General features: G+C 41.8%; 1 protein-coding gene across 1 annotated transcript in view; it reads right to left on the minus strand.

Moving 5' to 3' along the window:
- The window catches only part of LOC126095587 (trichohyalin-like), a 117,642-nt gene extending 99,579 nt beyond the window's left edge, over positions 1-18,063 (minus strand). The window contains exons 1-3 of the mRNA XM_049910361.1: positions 18,036-18,063; positions 17,516-17,647; positions 17,273-17,439 (exon numbers count right to left, since the gene is read on the minus strand). Of these exons, the coding sequence (XP_049766318.1) occupies positions 17,273-17,439; positions 17,516-17,647; positions 18,036-18,063 (327 nt within the window). The remainder of the gene's footprint in view (positions 1-17,272; positions 17,440-17,515; positions 17,648-18,035) is intronic.
- Between the last annotated feature and the right edge of the window lie 8,093 nt (positions 18,064-26,156).

Here is a 26,156-nt window from a genome sequence, read left to right on the forward strand (position 1 = left end):
TCGATTATCCGAAGTAATTGGGGGACATGGGTGTTCGGAAAACTGCTTTGTTCGGATAATCGAACTGTACATGTTTATTTGCCAAAAAGAAGTACTGTACAGTAAATTTATTCATAAAAACAGGCATCTCTCTTAGTATTCCAGTAGCATTAGCACAAGCCAAAGCTGTAATACGGTCCTTGCTTGTTTTAGGACCAGGTGCTGCTAATTCATGACGTGAAACAAGAGTTTTTCTCGGTAAAGCTTTCCAGTTAAGTCCAGTTTCGCCAGCATGGTAAACGTTTTCGAGAGCATAATCTTCTACCCTTAATACGTCCCTTAGTTTGACTTTGAAAGAATCAGCCGACAGTTTTTCTCCATGTATTGTAAGCTCTCGAATGCCGTGTCTTGACTTGAAGCGTTTTAACCAGCCCGTGCTCGCTTTAAAGTTCGAAGGCCCTCCAAGTTTGTCGTTGAACTGCATTGCCTTCTCACACGGAATGGGACCTGGGATAGGTTCTCCTTCCGATCTCTTTTGTGTAAACCACTTGTAAACAGCATCATCTAGATCTGCGTTAGTCGCGAGCTTCATAGTTTTACAGCTTGTTGATCCATCAGTAGAATCAAGCATAGCTATAAAATTTGCTATGCTCGTCTTTTGTTTTTTTATATCCATAATTGTCCACTTCCCCATCTTGTACTCATTGGATAAAGTGGTTGCAGATTCACCTTCTTCTAACCTTTTAATAATCTCGTACTTGTCCCTCATAGAAAGGACAACACATTTACGTTTAAGCATTTTGTGTGGTCAAGTTCACTTCTTCACGCAGCAGCACACAAGTGGTCGTAACAGAGAACAGAAGGTGACTGGTTGCACCGTGAGAAGTTGTTCTTCGGGGCGCGCAGTCCTTCAAATTGCGCGGAGCGGCACGCCTCAACTCTAAGCTGGCGCAGCTGTTGCTGTGAACAGCTCTGCTACTGCCGCTACTTCCACTGCCAGTGCCAAGCCGACACAAGTGTGCTGATTGTTGAAACACAGCGACTGGCGGCGCGGCCGGTCAGCAGCGCCTTCTGAAGGCCCCATTAGAAGCAATGTTCCGCCAGCGGCGGCCCACTGCGGCGACTACTGTGGGAAACTTGGTTTGGGAGTGAGGGGGATGATGGACTGTAGGGTGGGAGCGTAACAGGTGCGAGCGAGTACACAGTTCGGTTAAGCGGTCGTTCGGTTGACCGACGTTCGGATAATCGACGCTCTACTGTACGTTTTTCACATTAGGTGCATTCTACTGACACCTACTGGCAAGTACTCCATATCGGCGATCTCAGTAGTCGTTAGATATGAGAGAGGAGAATTGGGCGCTCCACGGAACTCAACGGACTTCCAACGTGGTCAGGTGATTCGGTGTCACTTGTGTCATACGTCTGTACGCGAGATTTCTACACTCCTAAATATCCCTAGGTCCAATGTTTCCTATGTGATAGTGAAGTGGAAACGTGAAGGGACACGTACAGCACAAAAGCGTACAGGCCGACCTCGTCTATTGACTGACAGAGACCGCCGACAGTTGAAGAGGGTCTTAATGTGTAATAGGCAGATATCTATCCTGACCATCACACAGGAATTCCAAACTGCATCAAGATCCACTGCAAGTACTATGACAGTTAGGTGAGAGGCGAGAAAATTTCGATTTCATGGCCGAGCGGCTGCTCATAAGACACAAGTCACGCTGGTAGATGCCAAACGGCGCCTCACTTGGTGTAAGGAGCGTAAACATTGGACCATTGAACAGTGAAAAAATGTTGTGTGGAGTGACGAATAACGATACACAGTGTGGCGATCCGATGGCAGGGTGTGGGAATGGCGAATGCCCGGTGAACGTCGTCTACCAGCATGTGTAGTGCCAACAGTAACATTCGGAGGCGGTGCTGTTATGGTGTGAACGTGTTTTTCACGGGGGGGGGGGGGGGGGGGGGGCTTGCACCCCTTGTTGTTTTCCGTGGAATTATCACAGTACAGGCCTACTTTGACGTTTTAAGCACCTTCTTGCTTCCCACTGTTGATGAGCAATTCGGGGATGACGATTGCATCTTTCAACACGATCAATCACCTGTTCATTACGCACGGCCTGTGGTGGAGTGGTTACACGACAATAACAACCTGTAATGGACTGGCCTGCACAGAGTCCTGACCTGAATCCTACAGAACACCTTTGGGATGTTTTGGAGAGCCGACTTCGTGCCAAACCTCACCGACCGACGTCGATACCTTTCCTCTGTGCAGCACTCCGTGAAGAGTGGGCTGCCATTCACCAAGAAACCTTCCAGCAACTGATTGAATGTATGCCTGCGAGAGTGGAAGCTGTCATCAAGGCTAAGGCTGGGTCAACACCATATTGAATTCCAGCATTACTAATGGAGGGTGCCACGAACTTTTAAGTCAGTTTCAGCCAGGTTTCCGGATACTTTTGATCACATAGTGTATATAACTTAGCATTTGCGCAATCAACTTGCACTAGCTTCCATAGAAAATGGACGTATATTATTTATGATACTTAACGCATTACGCAATCCGATTAAATAGTTGTGTTCCATTTTATTCTGTAATTTATTTTTCCTCCTACACACATCAAGCTCACCATGAGCAGCAGACAGAGAGATACTGGACGCCACTATGCTTCTGGAGGTGCAAAGCGTAAAGCAAGAGAGGAAAAGGAGAGAAAGACACAGGCTGTTATATCTAAAACACGTTAACTGTCTGAGTTTATTAATGTTGCGAATGATTTTGCCGAATATTCAGAAAATGAAGTACAAAATACAAAGGCAGTAGTTGTAAGGATGATAGTTACACTACAGAAGATTCATCAGTGTGTGCAACTTTTTCCGATGTAGTTACATTTTCCACAAGTGATACAGCAATTGAACAGACGGCAAGTCTCTCCACTTCAGCCATATCGTCTCCAAGCCAAACTGAATTGAAAAAAGATAGGAAGTCTTATCGGCTCAGAGACCTCGTCTTCAAGACAAAGAGAAGTCGAAAAATTGTTAGTGGAACCCAAAGTGAAAGTAAAATGTATTCTAACGATATTGTGAGTGGCCAAACAACTCTGACAGAGATAATTGGGTTATGAAAGGAAGTAGTGAAAGGAAGTAGTGAAGTTCAGCATATGAACAGCAGTTTTTGGTCTTAAATGAAAATATATTAGAAGGAAAATAAGCCAAGATACCGTAGGGAGTCGTTTTTCGCATATAAACATAAACTAAGGAATAAAACGTACATGAGAGATTGGTTGTGCTATTCAGAAAGCAAAGGGCGACTTTTCTGTTTTGTTTGCAAAGTGGCAGTTTCTGACGGTTCGCCACGGTTTACGAAAGACGGATTAGATGACTGGGAGAAGCAAATTCTTTGCTGAAGAGACATGAAGAAAGCAGTTCTTATAGAAAAGCGATAACTTCCCTGTTAGTTCTAAAAAAACAAGGATGCTCATGTTGATTCTCAACTTGTAAGCCAAATTGAGAGCTAACAAAAGTATTGGCGAACACTCTTGGAACAGAATTGTTGCAGTTGTAAGTTTTTTAGCTGAGCGAGGACTAGCATTTCGAGGTAGTGATGAAATTGTCGGTTCACCCCACAATGGAAATTATTTAGGGTTATTATAATTACTAACCAAATTTGATGTGTTTTTGGCTCAACATATATGTATTCATGCAAATAAAGGAAAAGCACGTAAGTCATATTTGTCAAAAACAACGTGCGAGGAATTTATCGATCTAATTGCATCAACCATACTGGATCATATTATTTGCGAAATTAAGAGATTCAAACACTATTCAGTCTCATTGGAGTCTATTCCTGATCTATCCCATGTAGTTCAACTGACTGATAGTGCGCTATGTCCTACCATATGGGCCAGTGGAAACATCTGTCAAGTTTTTGGTTATGGAAAATCATACTGCTGAACAACACTACCAAAGCTCACTATCCTTTTTAACACAGAATGGTATTGATATCAGATATTGTCATGGGCAAAGCAATGACAATGCCAGTAACATGAGCAGTGGTGGTAAATTCCTATGAGACCAAACTGCTGAGGTCATTGTTCCTAGGCTTACACACTACTCAGTCTAACTTAAACTAGCATACGCTAAGGACAACACACACGCGAACCATGGCAAGATGCCTAAGACTGAACGGCTACCCCGCGTGACATCATGAGTGGCAGGTACACCAGCTTGGAAGCACAAATTCAAGAAATTAAGTAAGCTAAATATATTCCCTGTTTTTCACATCGCCAAATTTGGTCAACAAGTGTGTGCAGAATATGGTACGGGAGCATCCATTTTCTTTGATTACCTTGAAAGCCTCTACGCATTTTTTACTGTTTCTTCTATACAGTTTTCCTGGTTCTACCTACTGATGGGGCCTTCCTTTGAAAGCACTGAGAAATGATAGTACTAAAATTCTGATTTTGAAAAGGTTATCGGGCACTATGTCGTTGGTCAGAGCTGACAGTACAAACGCGTTTTTATTTGGTTTTCATACCATCAAACAAGTTTTGAATGACATATCTACTAATATGCATCAAAAGGTAGAGTGCCGTAGTCTGGCTTACAGACTGGTTTTGAAAATGAGTAAGTTGGACACGGGAATAATGTGTGTCTCACGGAACAGAATCCTAGAATGCTTGCAAGCGACTAGCGTTTTGCTGCAATCGTCTGATCAAGATCTGAGCACTGGATATGCACTTACATCCTTACATGAACATATCCCCCATTTTCAGAAATGGAGGGAAAAGCCAAATCTCTAACTAGGTGTTAAGAATATCAGCAACAAACTTCAAGACTACACAAGCAAAATACAAAGTACGGCCATTTTAGTGGGTCAACTACACTCGATGAAGTTGTAGAAAATCCAACACCTATAGAACATTTTGAATTTTAGGTATTTATAGTGATAATTGACAATGTACTGGCTGCATTAGCTAAACACACGGGAAAATGGCATCATGTGACTAATGTTTTTGGAATATTACGGGACTTTAAAATTCTTACAGCACAAGAGATCTTGAAAAGAACGCCTAATATTGTGAATGCTGACCCAGATGATTTAGGAGGGTCAAAATTTTCCTCCTCTCAGCACTGTTATTGACGGACTGAATTTGCAATGCCACCCAATGACTGATAGCTGTTTCATGACCATGCCTCCCAGAGCAGGGTGGACATTTTCTATCTAGTATGGGCTGGTGTGTGACTCGAGAATCAGCATCTTTCTCATGATTTCACTGGCAAGGACGTCCCCAGTGTTGGTTACACATTATTCTGATACTTCTGTGCATTCCTACATTGCTGTGAAAGCACCTACACATCACTTCTTTGTAACAGCTCTCTCTGTACGAGGCCTGGACATTCTCATGCTTGTGTTCCAACTGAAACTCTGCTGGTGTCCATGATTTATAAACAGCCTCCAGAAAACACTTTTCTTTAAGCAGACTGACTTGTTTCGTAGTTCTTTTGTCTCACATTCCTCCCTGTGTGAATTCTTGTTACGTCGTGTCTAAGCTCCATCTCAGTTCTGGGGATACTTGACTTCTTAACTCATTCTTGCTTTTTAAGACAGGTAAGACCAGCTGTTGCCATCCAGAAGATTCACACATTCCATCCCAATGGATGCAGGAGTCCATCAACTTTCAGCACACTTCTCATTGTCCACCAAGCTCTTTCATGTGTCCATTTTAAGTGAGGTGAGGGCATCCGTCAGGATACTCCTTGCATGTTTGCAGAATGTGTCTTTGGCATTCGTTTATAGGGTCTGATTTTGCCTCATCTGGGGCGCTGCCACTGTGAGCAACGAAAGTGGCCACCCGCAGAGGTATCACAATAGTTGCACTCATCCACCCGCACCACTCGTACTCAGCATCCAGGTTTACTAGCTGTCAAGTAGGCCTGTCACTTGTACTCTGTACTCCATAGTGAAAGGGAGATAATTACTGTGAAGTGTCATCAGAGATGTACCACCTCAAGATAGAAAATCTGACTCGTACAATCAGTTATAAGTAGTAAACCATCCATCTGTCTCATTGTTTCTTATTCATTGTGTGTGAATGTATGTGTGTGTGTGTTTTCATGGTTTCTTTTATTTCTCCCTCAGCACAATAGTTCCCAGTCATATCCGATGGAGTGCTTGATACGTCTGAGCAGCAGCAGAAATAAAGTCAATACACAGACCAACTCCATGATGTGGTACCTGATATATCAAAGCAGGGTGCAGAAATGTTTCCAGATTTAGAGTATCCAGTATACCTGACATTATCACCGATCATCAAGCTGCCAGCATTGTATAATATACCTGATCACCAGTGCAGAATTCAGTTTAACATGTGGAATTGTTTCTGGACTTTGAGTTTCTAATATCACCAACATCTGCACTACTCCTCAAGCTGCTACCATGGCTTCATGCAGGTCATAAGACATCACCCTCATTCTGTCAATGGCCTGTAAAATAGGGCAGAGGAGCGAACAAAGATTTCAAAGCATTCTCTTACCCTTGGTGTAGGAAACTGCCCCTAAAATGCAGAAAAATGAGCAATGATCAATGGCATGAGGATCCAGAAGGCAATGGAAACCACTGCATTAAAGCCACATAATGTGTATCCACAGGACATGTAACCTGTAATTGAAATAGGGTCATGATGGTCTCCCCATTGGCAAGAGGTTCCTGACTAGGCCCTCATTTGGATCTTTCAGAGGAAACTGCGAAGAGGGAGGTGATTTTGAGAAAAAGATTGAAAACCAATGAATGGATAACATTGTATAATTTGGGGCATGGAATTGTATTTGTGTGAGTGTGTGTTTGTGTGTGTGCGTATGTGTGTCTTATTGTTGATGAAGGCCAAAGGCCAAAAGGTTTAATTGTGAGATTCTTGGTATTGTGCCTTACTGCGACTCAGCATCTCCACTATATGGTAAGTAGCAGCTTTCCTTCTCATAATAAGGCAGGCAGAGAGTGAGTTACTCTGAATAGGGTTGTTCTTACCAGAATCAACAGCAAACCAACACCAACAATGGTACTTCAGGTATAAATGCAGACATTGCAAGCAGAAGATGAAGAGCTAGAGAAAATATATGAGTGTATTGAATCGGTAATTCAGTACGTAAAGGGAGATGAAAATCTGATAGTCATGTGGGACTGGACTGTGGTTGTAGGAGAAAGAGGAGAAGAAAGGTTTTAGGAGAATACAGGCTTGGTATTAGGAATGATAGAGGAGAAAGGTTAAGCAATAAATTTCAGCTGGTAATAGTGAATACTCTCTTCAAGAATCTTAAAAGGAGGAGGTATACTTGGAAAAGACTGGGAGATATGGGGAGTTTTTAGTTAAATTACATCATGGTAAAAAAGAGATTCCAAAATCAGATACTGGATAGTAAGGCATATCCAGGAGCATATTTAGACTTAGATCACAATTTAATAGTGTTGAAAAGTAGGCTGAAGTTTAAGAGAGTAGTCAGGAAGAACCAATTAGCAAATAAGTGGGATACAGAAGTGTTAAGGAATGAAGAGATATGCTTGAAGTTCTCAAAGGCTATAGATACCGTGATAAGAATAGGTCAGTAGGCAACTCAGTTGAAGAGGAATGGACATCTCTAAAAAGGGTAATCACAAAAGTTGGAAAGGAACAGAAGAAATACTTCTACTAATCAAGAAAGTACAAAAATGTTCAGGGAAATTCAGGAATACAACTCACTTAGAATGAAATAAATTGGAAATGCAGGGAAGCTAAGATGAAATGGCTGCATGAAAAATGTGAAGAAATCAAAAAAAAAGCAATTATCGGCAGAAGAACTGACTCAGGATATAGAAAAGTCAAAACAACTTTTGGCGAAATTAAAAGCAACAGCGGTAACATTAAGCATGCTATGGAAATTCCACTATTTAATCCAGAAGAGAGAACAGACAGGTGGAAAGAGTACATTGAAGGCCTCTGCAAGGGGGCAGACTTGTCTGATGACATGCTAGAAGCAGAAACAAGACTCAATATACACTCCTGGAAATTGAAATAAGAACACCGTGAATTCATTGTCCCAGGAAGGGGAAACTTTATTGACACATTCCTGGGGTCAGATACATCACATGATCACACTGACAGAACCACAGGCACATAGACACAGGCAACAGAGCATGCACAATGTCGGCACTAGTACAGTGTATATCCACCTTTCGCAGCAATGCAGGCTGCTATTCTCCCATGGAGACGATCGTAGAGATGCTGGATGAAGTCCTGTGGAACGGCTTGCCAAGCCATTTCCACCTGGCGCCTCAGTTGGACCAGCGTTCGTGCTGGACGTGCAGACTCCGTGAGACGACGCTTCATCCAGTCCCAAACATGCTCAATGGGGGACAGATCCGGAGATCTTGCTGGCCAGGGTAGTTGACTTACACCTTCTAGAGCACGTTGGGTGGCACTGGATACATGCGGACGTGCATTGTCCTGTTGGAAAGCAAGTTCCCTTGCTGGTCTAGGAATGGTAGAACGATGGGTTCGATGACGGTTTGGATGTACCGTGCACCATTCAGTGTCCCCTCAACGATCACCAGTGGTGTACGGCCAGTGTAGGAGATCGCTCCCCACACCATGATGCCAGGTGTTGGCCCTGTGTGCCTCGGTCGTATGCAGTCCTGATTGTGGCGCTCACCTGCACGGCGCCAAACACGCATACGACCATCATTGGCACCAAGGCAGAAGCGACTCTCATCGCTGAAGACGACACGTCTCCATTCGTCCCTCCATTCACGCCTGTCGCGACACCACTGGAGGCGGGCTGCACAATGTTGGGGCGTGAGCAGAAGACGGCCTAACGGTGTGCGGGACCATAGCCCAGCTTCATGGAGACGGTTGCGAATGGTCCTCGCCGATACCCCAGGAGCAACAGTGTCCCTAATTTGCTGGGAAGTGGCGGTGCGGTCCCCTACGGCACTGCGTAGGATCCTACGGTCTTGGCGTGCATCCGTGCATCGCTGCGGTCCGGTCCCAGGTCGACGGGCACGTGCACCTTCCGCCGACCACTGGCGACAACATCGATGTACTGTGGAGACCTCACGCCCCTCGTGTTGAGCAATTCGGCGGTACGTCCACCCGGCCTCCCGCATGCCCACTATACGCCCTCGCTCAAAGTCCGTCAACTGCACATACGGTTCACGTCCACACTGTCGCGGCATGCTACCAGTGTTAAAGACTGCGATGGAGCTTCATATGCCACGGCAAACTGGCTGACACTGACGGCGGCGGTGCACAAATGCTGCGCAGCTAGCGCCATTCGACGGCCAACACCGCGGTTCCTGGTGTGTCCGCTGTGCCGTGCATGTGATCATTGCTTGTACAGCCCTCTCGCAGTGTCCGGAGCAAGTATGGTGGGTCTGACACACCGGTGTCAATGTGTTCTTTTTTCCATTTCCAGGAGTGTAGAAGAGATAGGGGTTTCAGTATTACAATCAGAATTTAAAACAGCTTTGGGTGACTTAAGGTCAAATAATGCAGAAGGGGCAAACAACATTCCATCAGAATTTCATAAATCATTGGGGGAAGTGACAAAAAAATGACTTTTCATGTTGGTGTGTGGATGTACGAGATTGGCAATATATCATCAGGCTTTCAGTAAAACATCATCCACATAATTCCAAAGATTGCAAGAGCTGACAAGTGCAAGGATTATCCCACAATTGGCTTAATGGCTCATGCACCCAAGTTGTTGACAAGAACATTATACACAAGAATAGAAAAGAAAATTGAGAATGTGTTACATGACAGTTTGGCATTAGAAAAGATAAAGGCACTAGAGAGGCAGTTGTGACATTTTCATTATGGAAGTAAGACTGAAGAAAAAGTGATATACTTTCTTAGGATTTGTCAGCCTGGAGAAAGCATTCAGCAGCGTAAAATGGTTCAAGATGTTCAAAATCCAGAGAAAAAAGCTATAGAGAAAGATGGTTAATATACAATATGTACAAGATCCAAGAGAGAACAACAAAAGAAGACAAGAACAGAGTGCTCATATTAAAAAGGATGTAAGACAGGGGTGTAATATCTCACTTCCACTGTTCAATCTATGCATCAAAGAAGCAATGATAGGAATAAAAGAAAGCTTTGAGAGTGGAATTAAAATTCAAGGTGAAAGGATATTAATGTAAGGTTCACTGATGACATTGCTGTTCTCATGAAAAATGAAGAAGAGTTACAGAATCTGCTGAATGGAATTAACAGTCCAATGAGAACAGGACACGGATTGAGTATAAATCAAAGAAAGATGAAATTAATTAGCATAAATGAGAACTGCAAGAAACTGAATATCAGGATTGGTGACCACGAAGTAGATGAAGTTACAGAATTCTGCCACGTAAGCAGCAAAATACCCCTCGACAGATCGAGCATGAGGACATAAAAAGCAGACTATCACTGGCAAAAAGGATATTCCTGACCAAAAGAAGTCTACTTATATCAAACATGGGCATTAATTTGTAGAAGAAATTTGAGAATGTATGACTGGAACACAGCACTGTATGGTAGTGAAACATGGGCTATGGCAAACAAGGAACAAAAGAGAATCAAAGCATCTGAGATGTAGTTCTACAGCAGAATGTTGAAAATAATATGGACTCATGAGGTAAGAAATGAGGAGGTTCTCTGCAGAATTGAAGAGGAAGGGAATATACAGAAAACACTGACAAGAAGAAGGACAGGATGGTAGGTCATTTGTTATGACATCAGGGAATAACTTCCCTGGTACTAGAAAGAGCTGTAGAGAGAAAAAGCTGCAGAGGAAGACAGACATTGGAATTCAGCCAACAAATAATTGAGAATGTAGGTTGCAAGTGCTATTCAGAGATGAAGAGGTTGGCACAGGAGAGAAATTCATGGCGAGCCACATCAAACTAGCCAGATGACTGATGACTCAGAAAAAAGTGATAGCGGTATTATTCACTTCATACAAGTCATGACAGTCGATCTGTAGTTGTAGGCATCTCCTCAGTTCATGAGTTACGCATAATGGTAATTATTGAAAATGTACAACTTACCTAAATGAAAGTGGTTCTTTCAGACTACAAATGATATTAGTTAGGTCTGAATTCAGCACAGATAACTGCAACACTCAACCCTCAAATGTCTGCAGTGTTACTGGATTGTCATACAATATGCATTGGGTACTATCCAGTAACAATGAAATATATGACAATGAGTATATCGTGCAGTGGATTCACTGTCAAGACTACATTCAGAGGCTTGATCATGCTAGTTCAGCCATGTGTAGTGTGGTGCATTGGCATGTTTAATGGTTCCCACATGTAAATAAATAGATTTTTTGGAAATGTGTGGCATGTGCTCCAGTACACAGCATGTACAATGCATCAGCATCTTTGATCTCTGATGTTGCTACAGAATTATGTGATGTAATTGCATAGATAAAAAAAGTCTGCTCACCCATCAGTGGCAGGAGAACACAAATGAACTCACAATGGACTCATGGTGAGGCTGACCTGTTAAAATTCCTGGAATCTCAAAATACCTCTCCCCATTTAAATTTCACATGATCATATTCTGAATCCCATACCACTGTCCTTGATGTTGATCTCATCCTCACTATTAGCCGAGCGGTCCTAGGCGGTGCAGTTATGGACTGTGTGGCTGGTCCCGGTAGAGGTTTGAGTCCTCCCTCCGACATGGGTGTGTGTGCGCCTGTCCTTAGGATAATTTAGGTTAAGTAGTGTGTAAGCTTAGGGACTGATGACCTTAGCAGTTAAGTCCCATAAGATTTCGCACACACATTTTTTTCATCCTCACTAAAGGCCACCTAGATGCTTTTGTCCACATTAAACGTGCCAAAAAGCAAGAGTACTTATATTTTGACAGTTGCCATCCTTCCCAAGTCAAACACCCCCCTCCCCTATGGCGCTGGTATTCAAGGCAAATGTATTTGTTCACATATAGACTCTTTACAGCAATACACCACCTTTCTCACCTCAGCCTTCACTGGACATAATTGCACCACCATCTTAGTTCAGAAGCAAATTTCCCAGGCCATCACATCCAATCCTGGTACTGCTGATCCCTCCAAAAAGCAACTTCAGAGCACACCACCTGTCACTCAGTATTATCCTGGTCTTTAATGTATTAATCAGCTACTTCGACAAGGCCATGACTTCCTATAATCATGCCCTGAAATGAGATCCATTCTGTCTGAGATTTTTCCCACCACACCTAGAATATCTTTTCATCGCCCTCCCAATCTCCTTGTCAGACCCTATATGCCTTCTGTACCCATCTCCTTACCATATGACTCCTAACCCTGTGACTGTCCCAACCTACCTCATGCACCCTCCTGCCACCACCTATACCAGCCCTGTAACTGGCAAAATATGTACTATCAAAGGGAGAGCCACCTGCAAAACAACACGTCATATACCAGCTGTTATGTAAACACTGTTTGATCTTTTACATAGGCATGAAAACCACCAAGTTATAAGTTAGAATGAATGAGGCATAGGGTATACATCAGCAACACACAATGTCCTGTTGCAGATGCCCTACAACATGATAGTCATGACCGTGGTGCCTGTTTCATCACACACGCCATCTGGATTCTTCCCCCAGACACCAGTTTCTCAACTAATGCTACAACCTGTCCTTGGTTCTCACCACCAACCTGACTTTAATTTATGTTAATTTCATCCGTCTTAGCATCTCTCCACAGTAACTACTCCTTTCCTCACTCTGTTTCAGTTCTCTACGTCTTTGATTTTCTGGCCTGCCTATTTTTTGCCATCCTCCTCACACCTGTGTTACATACAATGAATGCTCTTAGCTTTACAATCTTATTAACTCACGTGTGATGTTTTAGCAGTAATCTCTGTCTTGCATATTACCCTATCTACCACCTTCAAGCTCTCAGGTTTTCAAATCTCATCCGGTGCAGCCCCCAACAATCAATCTTTCCTTCTCATGCTGTCCCGTAAGTCTCTGCGAGACTGGGGGTTCTAGGTGATGTTTCCAAACTCTACCCCTTTTCCTAAAACTGTCCAATCCTTTTCCTTCACCTCTCTTCATTTGCCTTCAGCCATTCTGTGAAGAAGGAGCCACTGGTTCCACAGCTTGTGTAAGTAAAACTTTTGTGTATGTGTGTGCATGTGTGTTGTCCAGCTGCTACTTGGTGCGTAAATTTTTTTATCTGTCCAATTACATTATATTGTCAAAAATTTATTATTTTTGTTGTTATATACAGAATTGTGTGGATGGTTTTATTTATTTGTGTATCCTAGCATTTAAACCAAAGTAAAAGAGTGAAAATAAATGAATATCTATCTCTCTAAATCATGTTTCATTTAATCAAAAATCTCAAACATGTAGATTGAGAAATGTAGTTAAGGTTACTAAAGTATAAATGACAAGTACAATTCATTACATGTTCAATATGTGGATCAAGATAAACTCAAGACATATCTCACAAGGAGGAACTGAAAACATTTACCTATGGGCTGGAACATGTATAAGAACTGTCACTTGCTGTCCAGTTATTGCTTTAACGAAGAGACTTAGCGCATTTTTACATGAGGTGAAAGATAACAGTTGAGCTGTTGCAATGTTAGATAATAAGAAGGACAGAGACACTTAACAATTGTTGCAGAAAATACCCAATGTTACAGTACAGTTGTAGCAAAATGCACCATGTCACATCGCAGATTGCAACAAAACACCTCTCAGTATACATAATTATGGTATTGTTTTACATATAAAAGTCTCAAAACTGGCAATATTCAGTTAAAGTTGTTTCTATGTTGATGGGTCTTAACACATTTTATACGAGATGAAACTTAACATTACAACTGCTGCAATGCCAGAGAGATAACAGTTCATACATTTTCAGTTGTAGTCATTATGTTAAAGAGAAACTAAGCAATTCATACACTTGCAGTGTTGATGGACTTAGCAGTTCATTATTAAAAGAAACAAAATGCATTTGGAGTGTGGTTCCCCGAAACTGAAGATGTACACATGAACCATGCAAGATGTGTGCAGGAGGGAGGGAATGAGGGATGCCAACCCCCTCACAAGTGCCACCCTTAAGGATGGAATGGTGCCACGCAATACTTGGTTGTGTTAGAATAACATGGCGCAATAGACAAATGCAATGCTTGGGTTAATGAACAGGATAATGTAACATGGGACTCAACACGTTAGAAATATTATGCACTCCATGGTATTCTCATTGTTGTATATTTTCACTGTTCTCAGATAGTCCCAACACATGACAACCCAGTAACACTGCACACACTTGAGGGTTGAATGTTGCTGTTGTTTGTGTTGAACTCAGACATAATTAATGCCTTTTGTAGTCTGAAAGAACTACGTTTATGTAAGTAAGGAGCGGGTTTTCAAAAATTAACATTATGTATAACTCACTATCTGAGGAGATGCCTACAACTACTGTTGACTGTCACAACTTGTAACATTGCAGTGAATAACACCACTATCATATCTGCATTAAACCTTGGAAACAGCTCGACGAATAGTGCAGACATAGGTGATGGTAGAATTTTGAAGTCTGGAAAAAATTGTACATGCTGAATTTATTTCTTCACTGATGTATCAGGTATATTATAGAATGCAGGTGGCTTGATGATCACTGTGTATGCCAGTTATATTGGAAACTCTAAGTCTGGAAAGAATTCTGCATCCTACTTTGATTTACCAGGTACTACATCATGGAATTGGTCTGCATACTGATTTGATTTCTGCTGCTGCTCAGATGTATCAAGTACTCCATTGGATTTGATAGGGAGCTGTTGTGCTGAGGGAGAAATAAAAGAAAACCCTGAAAACATGCACACTTACATTCACTCACACTGAATAGTAAACTATGAGATGGATGGATGGTTTAATACTTATAATTGACTGTATGAGTCATATTTTCTATCTGGAGATGGTACATCTCTGTGACACTTCATGGTAATGATCACCCTTTAACTATGGAGTACAGAGCACAAGTGGCAGATCCACCTGCCAGCTAGTAAACCTGGACATTGAGTATGAGTAAAGTGGAAAGAAAACTGCAGTACCACAGAAAATGGAACTTATGTAAGTTCCATCAACATATCAACAACTTTGACTTTAAAGTCACTCTCTAGGTGTTTGAGAGTTCTCTGTGTAAACCTACACAACATTTATGTATATTGTGAGGTGTTTTGTTACAATTTGTGATGTGACATGGGCCACTTTGCTATAACTTTAGTGTAACATATGGTATAGTCCCTCTCTATTACTCTGGCATTGCCACAGCTGAACTATTAAGTATCATCTCATGTAAAAATGTGCAAAGTCTCTTCAGTGTAGCAGTAACTGGGCTGTAAAGTAGTGGCCCTTTGTACCAAGAACTATTGTACTACATATGTGTGTGTTCTGTGCATGTACAACTATCCACTTAAACTTGAGCTACAGTTCTTCTACATGCTCCTGCCCATAGGTAAATGATTCCAGTTCCTCCTTCCAAGATATGTCTTGACTACTTCTTTATCTAGATTACTAAACATTTGAAAATCAAATAATTGAAAATCAAGCATGGAATGTAACAATGTTAGAGAAGGAAAGTTGCTACTCACCATATAGCAGAGAAGCTGAGTCATGATAGGCACAACAAAAAGATTCACACAATTATAGCTTTCGGCCATTAAGGCCTTTGTCAGCAATAGACACACATACACATGCACACACGCACACACTCACGCAAACGCAACTTGCACACACATCTGCAGTCCAAGACAGCTGAAACCACACTGCCAGCAGCAGCACACCATTGCATGATGGGAGTGGCGACAGGGTGGGGGAAAGGAGGAGGCTGGGGCAGGGAGGGGGAAGGATAGTATAGTGGGGGTAACGCACAGTAAAGTGCTGCAGTTTAGACGGAAGGCAGGAGAGAAGGTGGGGAGAGGGGGGGTAAGTAGTAGAAAGTAGAGAAATAAAAATAAATTAAAAGACTGGGTGTGGTAGTGAAATGATGGTTGTGTAGTGATAGAATGGGAAAAGGGAGGTGGCTGGATGGGTGAGGACAGTAACTAACAAAGGTTGAGGCCAGGAGGGTTATGGGAACGTAGGATGTATTGCAGGGAAAGTTCCCACCTGTGCAGTTCAGAAAAGCTGGTGTTGGTAGGAAGGATCCATATGGCACAGGCTGTGAAGCAGTCATTGAGATGAGGGGTATCGTGTTTGGCACCATGTTCAGCAACAGGGTGGTCCACTTGTTTTTTGGCCACAGTTTGTTGGTGGCTATTCATGCGGACAGGCAGCTTGTTGGTTGTCATGCCTGCATAAAATGCAGCACAGTGGTTGCAGCTTAGCTTGTAAATCAGATGACTGGTTTCACAGGTTGCTGTCTTTGATGGGATAGGTGATGGAGCAGGTGGTGGTAGGAGGTAGTATGGGACAGGTCTAGGTCTATTACAGGGGTATGAGCCATGAGGTAAGGGATTGGGAGCAGGGGTTGTGTAAGGATGGACGAGCATATTGTGTAGGTTCGGTGGACGGTGGAATACCACTGTAGGAGGGGTGGGAAGGATAATGGGCAGGACATTTCTCATTTCAGGGCACGATGAGAGGTAATCAAAACCCTGGCAGAGAATGTAATTCAGTTGCTCCAGTCCTGGATGGTACTGATTTACGAGGGGAATGCTACTCTATGGTCTGATTGTGGCACTTGGGAGGTGGTGGGAGACTTGAAGGTAAGGCACGGGACATTTGTTTTTGTGCAAGGTTGGGAGGATAATTATGGTCAGTGATGGCTTCAGTGAGACCCTCAGTATATATGCTTGTCATTCTCTAGCAATGTCCAGTGGTGATGATGCTGATGCATCATACATGCTGCCCACTGAAACACAACATGCATTCATAGAAAAAAGACTACATCTGAAGTGTTCTGATGTGTAAGCTTTGTAAGTACATGCCAGAGATTTCCAAAAAATCAGTTTACATGTGGGAACCATTAGAGATGCTGATACACCACACTATAGATGGCTGAACTAGCACACATCTAGTTTCTAAATGTAGAGTCTTGTATGCGAATCCACTGCAAGGTTATTGTATATTTTCAATGTTATTGGATAGTCCCCAATACATATCAGATGACAATCCAGTAACATTGCAGACAGTTGACCATTGAACATGGCAGTTATGTGTGTTGAATTCTTACATAATTGATACAAATTGTAGTCTAAAAGCACTACTTTCATGCAAGTTAGTTGTGGATTTTCAAAAATTACCTTTACATTTATCTCACGATCTGGGGAGATGCCTACAACTACGTGTTTACTGTCACTTGTCCACAACTTGTATGATGCAGCAAATAGCACCACAATCAAACCTGCATTAAACACCGACAGTGGCTTGACGAGTGGTGTACACATGAAAGATAGTTGAAACTCAAATCCTGGAAACAATACCGCATAATGAGTTGATTTTTGCTCCTATTTATGAGGTGCACTATACAATGTGAAAATCTAAACCTGAAAATGATTCAGTGTCCTGTTCTGATATGTCAGGCACTGCATCATGAAGTTGCTTTGCATACTGGCTTGATTTCTGCTGTTGCTCAGATGTATTAAGTTCTCCATCAGATAGGATAGGGATCTGATGTGCTGAGGGAGAAACAAAAGAAAGCCATGAAAAACACACGCTAATAATAATAAACATTGAGAGAGAGGAATTGTTTAATAATTACAAATGACTGTGGGAGTCATTTTTTTCTGTCATGAGGTGGTACATCTCTGATGACATTTCATGATAATGATCCCCCTGGACACTGAGGATGGCTAGTGTGGTAGACGACTGCAGAGCCACAAAAAATGAATCAAATATTTTGGACTGACTGTCCTGTAGGCTGCACCCATACCCCAGGTTCATCATATTGGATCGCAATCTTGGATTCTAACATCAATGATGGTGTCATAGATCATCATCTTGGATCACAATTTTGGATCGCCACCTTGAATTCTAAACTTGGAACCATTCAGACTGCACCAGTACCCCCAGGATTGCTATCTTGGAACTCCATTGTTCCATATAATATCATGGGAATTTTTATTTGATAATCTAAATAGCTGTAAGGATAGAATTTAGGGAATGTAACAAGGAAATGAAAACTTGATTTAGAGTTGATTTTTAATTGACATGAAACATAAATAAAATGGGAAATGCGAAAATTGAGTGCAACATCATAAAAGCAGGAAAAACTTATTGATAATTTTTCTGAGTATTGTCTGTATTGAAGCAAGGTTCCAAACGTAAGCTCAGGAATATGGTTACAAAATTGTTGAATGATAAGGTATGTGTGTAAGTATGTGGACAAGACTGGAGAATGTGTAAAGTGCGAATTTCGATGTTTCAGTCCAAAAGCAAAAGATTCCATGGGAAAATAGCTACAATGTTCCAGAGCAAGATAAAAGTATTCAGCAGGAAAATCATGACTTCTGGCATGCAAACAGCACAGAAATTAGACCTGACATGATAACAGCAATGCCCCTAAAATTGACTAAGAATAGCTGACTGGACATGTTCATAACATTCATTACTGGAGCATTGAGTCATCTTGTTTACAGTTATGTTGAGTCATCTTGTTTACAGTTATGGGCCAGTTTGTTACAGTTATGAGTGGCATTTATATTCTCACTTCATTTCAGAGAAGCGTTTATAAAATCAAACTCCTCAAGACCTTGAATAACTGTAATTTGACAACTGTCAGAAGTACTTCATTACAGTGAAACATAATTCAGTGCTGTATAATCTACCAGGTTTGTTGATACCCCTGCCCCCACTCCCAGCAATCACAAGCACAGTCATGTCAGACATCTCTTGACACCTGCTACACTGACAAGCAGAAAGACCACCTGCACTAGTGCCATCAGTGGAGAGATCATACAGGCATTCTTCAGGAAATGATGTAGAAGGGCTATGGTAGTGTGAAGGCTCAGTAGTAGAAGCCCCACAACCTGACCACTTGATTACAAGTGAGTTACACATATCACTTACATCTTCAGATTCCTTAACTGTCACCATTTAGAGATCTGTTGGATGTTAGTTGTTTCATGTATAATATAAAACAATTACAATTTGTGTGAGGAATCACACACACAATTTAATGCTAGACTGGACATTAGATCACTTTCTGTTTATAGGAAAGATGACTGGAGTTTAACTTTTCATCTACATCAATATAAAAAATTTCTGTCACCGCAAAGCACACCTTCAGCACAAATCAATGTTAGTTAAAGGATAATACTTCCACCTATCAAAAGAGTGTGTGGTCTTTGCGGTACAGTTAGTTGAGAATGTGTTGAATTTGAATTGAATTGAAACATCAGTGTTAATAAAATAATAATACTGTCAAGAGTTCATAGGCTTTCACAGCCAGTGTCATTCTGAATAAAATAAGTTCAGACATCAAACTCTGGCCTCTGGCATTTGTCTATTTCCATCAAGGACCTCACTTTATCATTGCATTGGCTAGTGAGATATGTACTGTTAATAGTAGGTAACAAACTGTAAAAGGCTGGTAGTTTACCATAGGCAGTGGTTGAAACAAAAAGTGTGTTTGAAGACCTTTGTAGTTGAGTGATGTACCATTCTCAAGACTTACAGACATTTGAAAGCACATCATCAATTAATTTGTGGTTGTGTTAATTGACCTGTTTTCAGTGAACTGCAGGGGATGCTCTACTATAAAAAGCAGAGTCAGGTACCCAAAAGAATCTTCTTCATCATGTCTATATTGTATGCAGTTTGTAATATACTGAATGATTTGGTTTCATAACTGTAGCGATTATTCTGAGTCAGTGACAGGAAGTGATGACATTCTGTCAGCACTATGCACAAGTTTCTCTAGTCATCATCAGCAGCATCTAAGTGGTACATTCTCGCATTATCATGTCCAAAGAGAAAGATGAAATTAGGAACCTGTTGTGAGTAGGGTTTCAGTGGGCACACAGGAACAGAAAACGATTGTATCTCAAGGTCACTGATAAGGACTTCCATTGTCAGGTTACACACTTGTGTTTGTTATGTTCAAGGTTGCCCCCACTCTCCTCCCCCTCAGGAATCACTGGTAATTAATCAAGGTCATTCAGGGGAACCCCATCCTACCCACACACCTTAGGCGATTGTGCCACTTATATTCAACGTCACCTAGGGGAGCCACTGCACAACATAAGCACCTGAGGCAGTTGCGTGAGGTAGATTCCAGATCATGACATTAACTCAATACTGGTCATGTAATATAAAATTGATGGAAAACCCCTTGACCAATGGGAGCACATTAAAATTGCAGAAAACCCATCCCTTTCCCCCATGTACCAACTAGAGTCAAGTTCCACTTCCCCTTTATCGTCCTTTATAACTAGTTCAATTGTGTAGGCCTCATCATTTGAGCTCTGTGCATCACAGGGAGCGGTTCAATTTTGAAATAAATAAATTACTATTAACAATAATTCTGTAATGAAAGGATCTGAATACAATAACAGTGTTATAACACATTGACTAATGGATTATTATTAACAATTTCTTTTTCCAATACAATTATTAAAGTAATTTTTTGTTGTTTATTAATAATTTTTATGGTTTTATTTACAAATGCATTGTGATTTTTTTTTCTGATGATATATATATACATTAGTTTATATACAGATCTGTTATTTACAATTTTTTATGATGACATGACTAACAGGTACATTTATTTGCAGAGAAGAAGAACTTAAATACTACATTTCTAATTTTTGTTTCTGTAGACACTTGTTGCACTTTTATACAGTATTTACATTGTCTTTCTGATCTTTCTATAGACAGTCTTTATGTATTTAATCATTTCTTTCTGATCATTTTTCTATAAACATTATATATAATGAAAACAAGGACTGACAAACTGCCTATTGGCTTCTGTCTCGGGTTCTTCAGCCAACGTTCATCTGATGATTTTACTGAAGTTTCCCCAGCATGAGTGGTTGGCATTCTCAAAGCTTCACCCTTTATTGCCGGTGGTGAACTGGTGTGCCAACGTCCGAGGGCTTCTCCGCAGTCATTTCCGGTGCAGTTCTCCTCTTGCTACCTGCGACGGTCATTCGCTGTAGTACGGGAAGCCAGGATTGGTTTACCTTAAAGCTTTCCTCTTTCTTGTTCGAGCTATTCACATGTTTTTGTATTTCTACAGCTTCTCTGAACAAGGGGGTGTAATAGTGCTTCTCTACAGCCAGAATTTCTGTATGGGCGAATTTTATTATGTGGTCAGTCTGTCAGTGCATGCTCTGCCACGGCCGATTTCTCCACCTGCCCCAACCTGCAATGTCACTTATGTTCTTTGATCCTGGTGTTGATTGATCATCCAGTCATTCCGACAAACTTTGCCGCATGTGCATGGTACACGGTATATTCCCGACATTGTAAGTGGATCCCTTTTCTCCTTTGCCGATCTAAGGCATTCCTTGATCTTCCTTGTCAGTTTGAAAATTGTCTTTATGCCGTGTTTGCGCAATATACAGCCGATTCTGTCCATCACTCTGGGAATGTATGGCAGGAAGGCCGTGCCCGACATTTCTTTTTTTGATTTATTACTTCACCGAGTGTTTGGCTCTGTTACACTTCTAATATAATTTGTGGAGTACCCATTGCTCCTCAGAACACTTTTCAGGTGTTATATTTCGTGTTTGAGGTGCTGCGGCTCACATATTCGTCCTGCTCGCGTTATGAGCGTATTAATCATCCCTCTTCTCTGGCTTGGGTGGTGGTTTGATAGTTTGTGCAGTTATCGGTCTGTGTGTGTCGTTTTTCGATACACTCTGTGTCCCAGGTTTCGCCATCCTTTGTGACCAGCACATCTAGAAACGGCAGTTTTTGTCCTTTTCTACTTCCATGGTAAATTTTATGTTGGCATGAAGGCTGTTCAAGTATCTTAGGAAGTCACCGAGCTGTTCTTCACCGTGGCCCCACACAGCGAAAGTATCATTGATGTATCTGTACCACATCTTAGGTTTGCAAGTTGCCAAGTCCAGTGCCTGTGCATCGAAATGTTCCATGAAGTAGTTGGCCACCACCGGACTAAGAGGACTACCCATGGCGACGCCTTCCAGCTGTTTGTAGAAATTGCCATTACACATGAAATAGCTCGTGGTGAGACATGCATGGAAGAGCTTTGTGATGTCTTGCAGGAAAATGGAACCGATGTGCTCCAGAGCGTGACTGAGTGGCACTTTTGTAAACAAAGAAACAACATCAAAGCTGACAAGTTTCAGTTTCTTCAGCTTCTCAATGAAATGTCCTGAGTCCTTTATGTATGTGTCAGTCTTCCGCACATGCCGCAGGAGCAGAGAGACCAAGTGTTTTGGCAGTATATATGTCGGTGAGCCAGGAGCGCTAACAATTGGTCTTAGTGGAATGTTGTTCTTGTGGATCTTAGGTAATCCATACAGCTAAGGTGGTAGGGCTTCTGTGTTGTGCAAGTTTCTCTGTATGTCCGCTGGCAGAGAAGACGCCTTGATTAACCAATTCGTATTCTGTGTGATACGCTGCATCGAATCTGCGCTTAGTTCTCGGTATGTCATGGGATCTCTTAGGTCTCAGATCTTATGCTCATAATCATCGGTCTTCATTACGACGGTCGAATTCCCCTTATTGACCAAAGAGGAAGTGTCTGTTCTTCAAAAGGGAGGGAATTTTGCTATCATCCTGAGAACTATACCTATCTAGGGCATCATTGCTAACACTGAAGCAGTCATTCGGAACCTTCCTTGTGAAAGGGCAGAGGAAATACGCACTGAAACAGCCAGGCTACTGTGCCGAGCAAAGCCCCCAGCTTGCAACCTGAAGAAAGAAGAGGTACAAGCTATTAAGAATCTCAACGCCGACAAGAGTTTATTGGTACTGCCTGCCTGTCATCATGATGCGACAGCCTTTCTTTCAGCTTCAGTGCAGTATCTACCTCACGGCCTTGTGATTAAAAGACTACCTGGCACACCATATTTGGAGTTGTGCCAAACCCCTTGTGTAGGCACCCCTGTAATTCCCTGTTATGAGAGTCTTTAAAGCCGCATGATGCACACCATTAGACCGCATTGCATCTATGCAGTATTCCTATATTTTCAATTTGAACCCCACAAAGCCCACAATCTGTGAACCATTACTCATTTTGTGGTGCTATTCCAAAAGGATTATCAGCCTCATAACTAGACATGTCAAATTCTTCATGATTGTATCTAATTATTTGATATGAATCACAGTCTTTCACCCAGCTGTTTGGTGTTTGTACCTATGTACTCCTTCAACCAGCAACACTGTTCAAAGGAGATGTCACTCATGATTCTAACAAGTTCCTACCCCAACCTGAAACATTGCCAGAGGTTTTTCAGTGCAGAATTTAACAGTGGTTATTCCCCAGCACTGTCAACAGGTTCAGGATGAAACCATTTCACAAGACTAGACACTCTGGACACAGCAGAAATTCACTGTGAGCATTATGTAAATGACAGGGACAGACCAGTTCTACCCACAGAACACATCCCTCACAAGCAACTGCAGCCACGTCATTGATGTGTCCTTCAATCTGACAATTGCCTCCTCAGACAAACACTGGAATCCTCCAAATGGTAGAGTAGTAAAGAATGTTATTAAAATTATCAGATGGCCTGTTCTCCTCCTCACTCATTCATGGGTTATTTACCTTGGCACACTTGTGCACAAACTGGCAAAATGCCCCACAATTATTGTGTTTGAAGAAGAGCAACACATCAGCATCAGTCAACAGTTCATTGCTGACATGTGTTCTTCTTAACATTGCATCCCATGAAATCCCTCTCACAGAGAAATAGAAGGCAAGATCCAGAGTGTATGTGCCCAGGCATACATTCCAAAATTTCTTGAAAATGTCCATGAACAAGTGTTCATGTATAATCTAGCACATTGTCCTGAATCAGGGATGCTAAACTCCTGCTAAAAATTGACGGCATACTCATACTCTACATCCATTATAGCAGTGTCCGTTAGTTTACTGGAGAATGTTGTTTCATTGAATCTCTCCATCGAATGCAGGTACTTGTATGGAAAGACCCTCTTCTTTGTCACAAGCTGAACCTTTGCATCATTAAGATATGTGGCTCTGGTGATACGCATATCCTCCTGATGCACTGTCTCAGCAAGTTTCTGAAGAGATGTGTGCACAAAACCTAGTGAATCCAGGAAGTGGAACGTTATTCGTAGTGTGATTCTCTTGAAAAATGAAATTTACTTTTCAGGGGTATAAGGAAAGTCACTGACCATACCACCCTTCAAACCAGAATCACCCAAGTGCTGAATGAGAACGTGGACATCATTTATGCTCAAACTGTGAAACAAGACTGGTATGTGCCATGGCAGATGGTACTTCAAGTTGCATGTGTTGTAAGCTGCACCACAGAACTTCCCTGTTTGATGACAGTGGTCTCTACGTGAAGTTTCCACTTCTCTATCCAATGGCAGCCCACAAGTATGACAATGAATTCCATGCTCATACCAGGCATCATTCTCCTGTGAATTGGTCATGAGAAGATTGTTGTGATAAATACCATCAAATTCCCATGCAAAATTTTCAAGCTTAGCAAGCAACCATCTTACAGCATTATCCCTGATGTATGATTTGAATTTGTTGTGATTGGAGTCATATGAGCATACAGCTTAATATGATCTTGCTTGTGTACACACACAAGGTAGTATGGGAAGCAGTGGGGCCATCTTCACAACACGACACACTCGCATTTGACATATATGATGAAGGGATATTGCTCCTGGTGGTGGTTGTTCTTAAACTATAAGAACCTTTTATCCTCAGTAGGCGTTTCCACATAGTGGTTCCTGGCTCAACTCTGCCTGCAGATCGACACTCCCTTGGCTCGTGGCAATATTAGTATGAATATCTTTCGGGATACTCATTCATGCTAATTGAACTGAGACATCTGTGGTGAAAATGCTGATATTTCAACAACTGGGAGGAAAGTAGGCAGGACATGTTTTTGATCCTCATGTAGTATTTCTTCTTGCTCTCAAGAATAGAAACAAATATACTTGTTTGGAGCACTGACTGTCTAATTTTGAAAATTGGAGTAGTACATTTACCATATGCTTGACCTCTTTGTACTGCACAGTGTGCTCAGGGACATCTTCTGGCTTGCAGTCATCGAAATCAAGGCTATAAACATGAATTGAATAGTCTGGATTCTGCCTCTTGAATTGTGGTAGGTCCTAGAGTTTTATAAGGAATGAAATGTCTTGGAAATTTTAATGCTCGTGTACATCAGATGTTTGGTATATATCCATATGATGTGTATTTTTTAGGCAATTTTTATCACTAGCCAGACACAACTATGCAAAACAATATGCAAACCTCTCACTAAAATTCTGTAAATTAATGCATGCCTGTTTAGCAGCAAAATATTTCAGAAGAGGATGAGACTGAACTCCCCCCCCCCCCCCCCTGCCCCCAGTAAAGTGGATCAAATGCATGCGAGTATATGTTGAGATGGAGTATACATTTGAGTACCTTACCAAATTCTCTTCCCTGCTACTCACAAAAATGGTCCAGTATGATGCTCTTGATAAAAGTTCCTTACCAATTTCTAATTGATTGCCCCACAATAACGCACCTTTAGCCCCCCCCCCCCCCCATATTAGGATTATGCTCTGCTCTTTTCCTCAACAACATCACTGCCCTCTTCTGGGGGTGTGTGGTTTCATAGTACAGAACTGCTTTGCACTTAATTGTGGGATACCATAGATCATTGACAAATCAAGGAAATTCCCTTTCCAGTATGGTTTTGTAAGCATTAAGGAAAGTAGCAGGATCTCAGTAGCCCATATTTGTTACACAATATAGTAAGATCCTGTCTCCAAATGTACCAGCAACCACAGAGTAGTCCCATGTCATCCCAGAACTTACTTTGTGATCTGTAACAGAAAGGGTGGGGGTACTGCTTCTTCTGCTACACCCAGCACAATGCCGTGATGATGACCAATGACAGCCTTCATGAGATAGTCCAGGGTGTGGGGAGCATGGCAGATGAGCCTTTGTTGTAATGGTGTCATGGTCTCAATGACAAACTGACCTGGGGTGAATGCATCTTTCTAGACTGGCTGGAA

Source organism: Schistocerca cancellata, chromosome 8 (genome assembly GCF_023864275.1).
Source record: "Schistocerca cancellata isolate TAMUIC-IGC-003103 chromosome 8, iqSchCanc2.1, whole genome shotgun sequence".
NCBI lineage: Eukaryota > Metazoa > Arthropoda > Insecta > Orthoptera > Acrididae > Schistocerca > Schistocerca cancellata.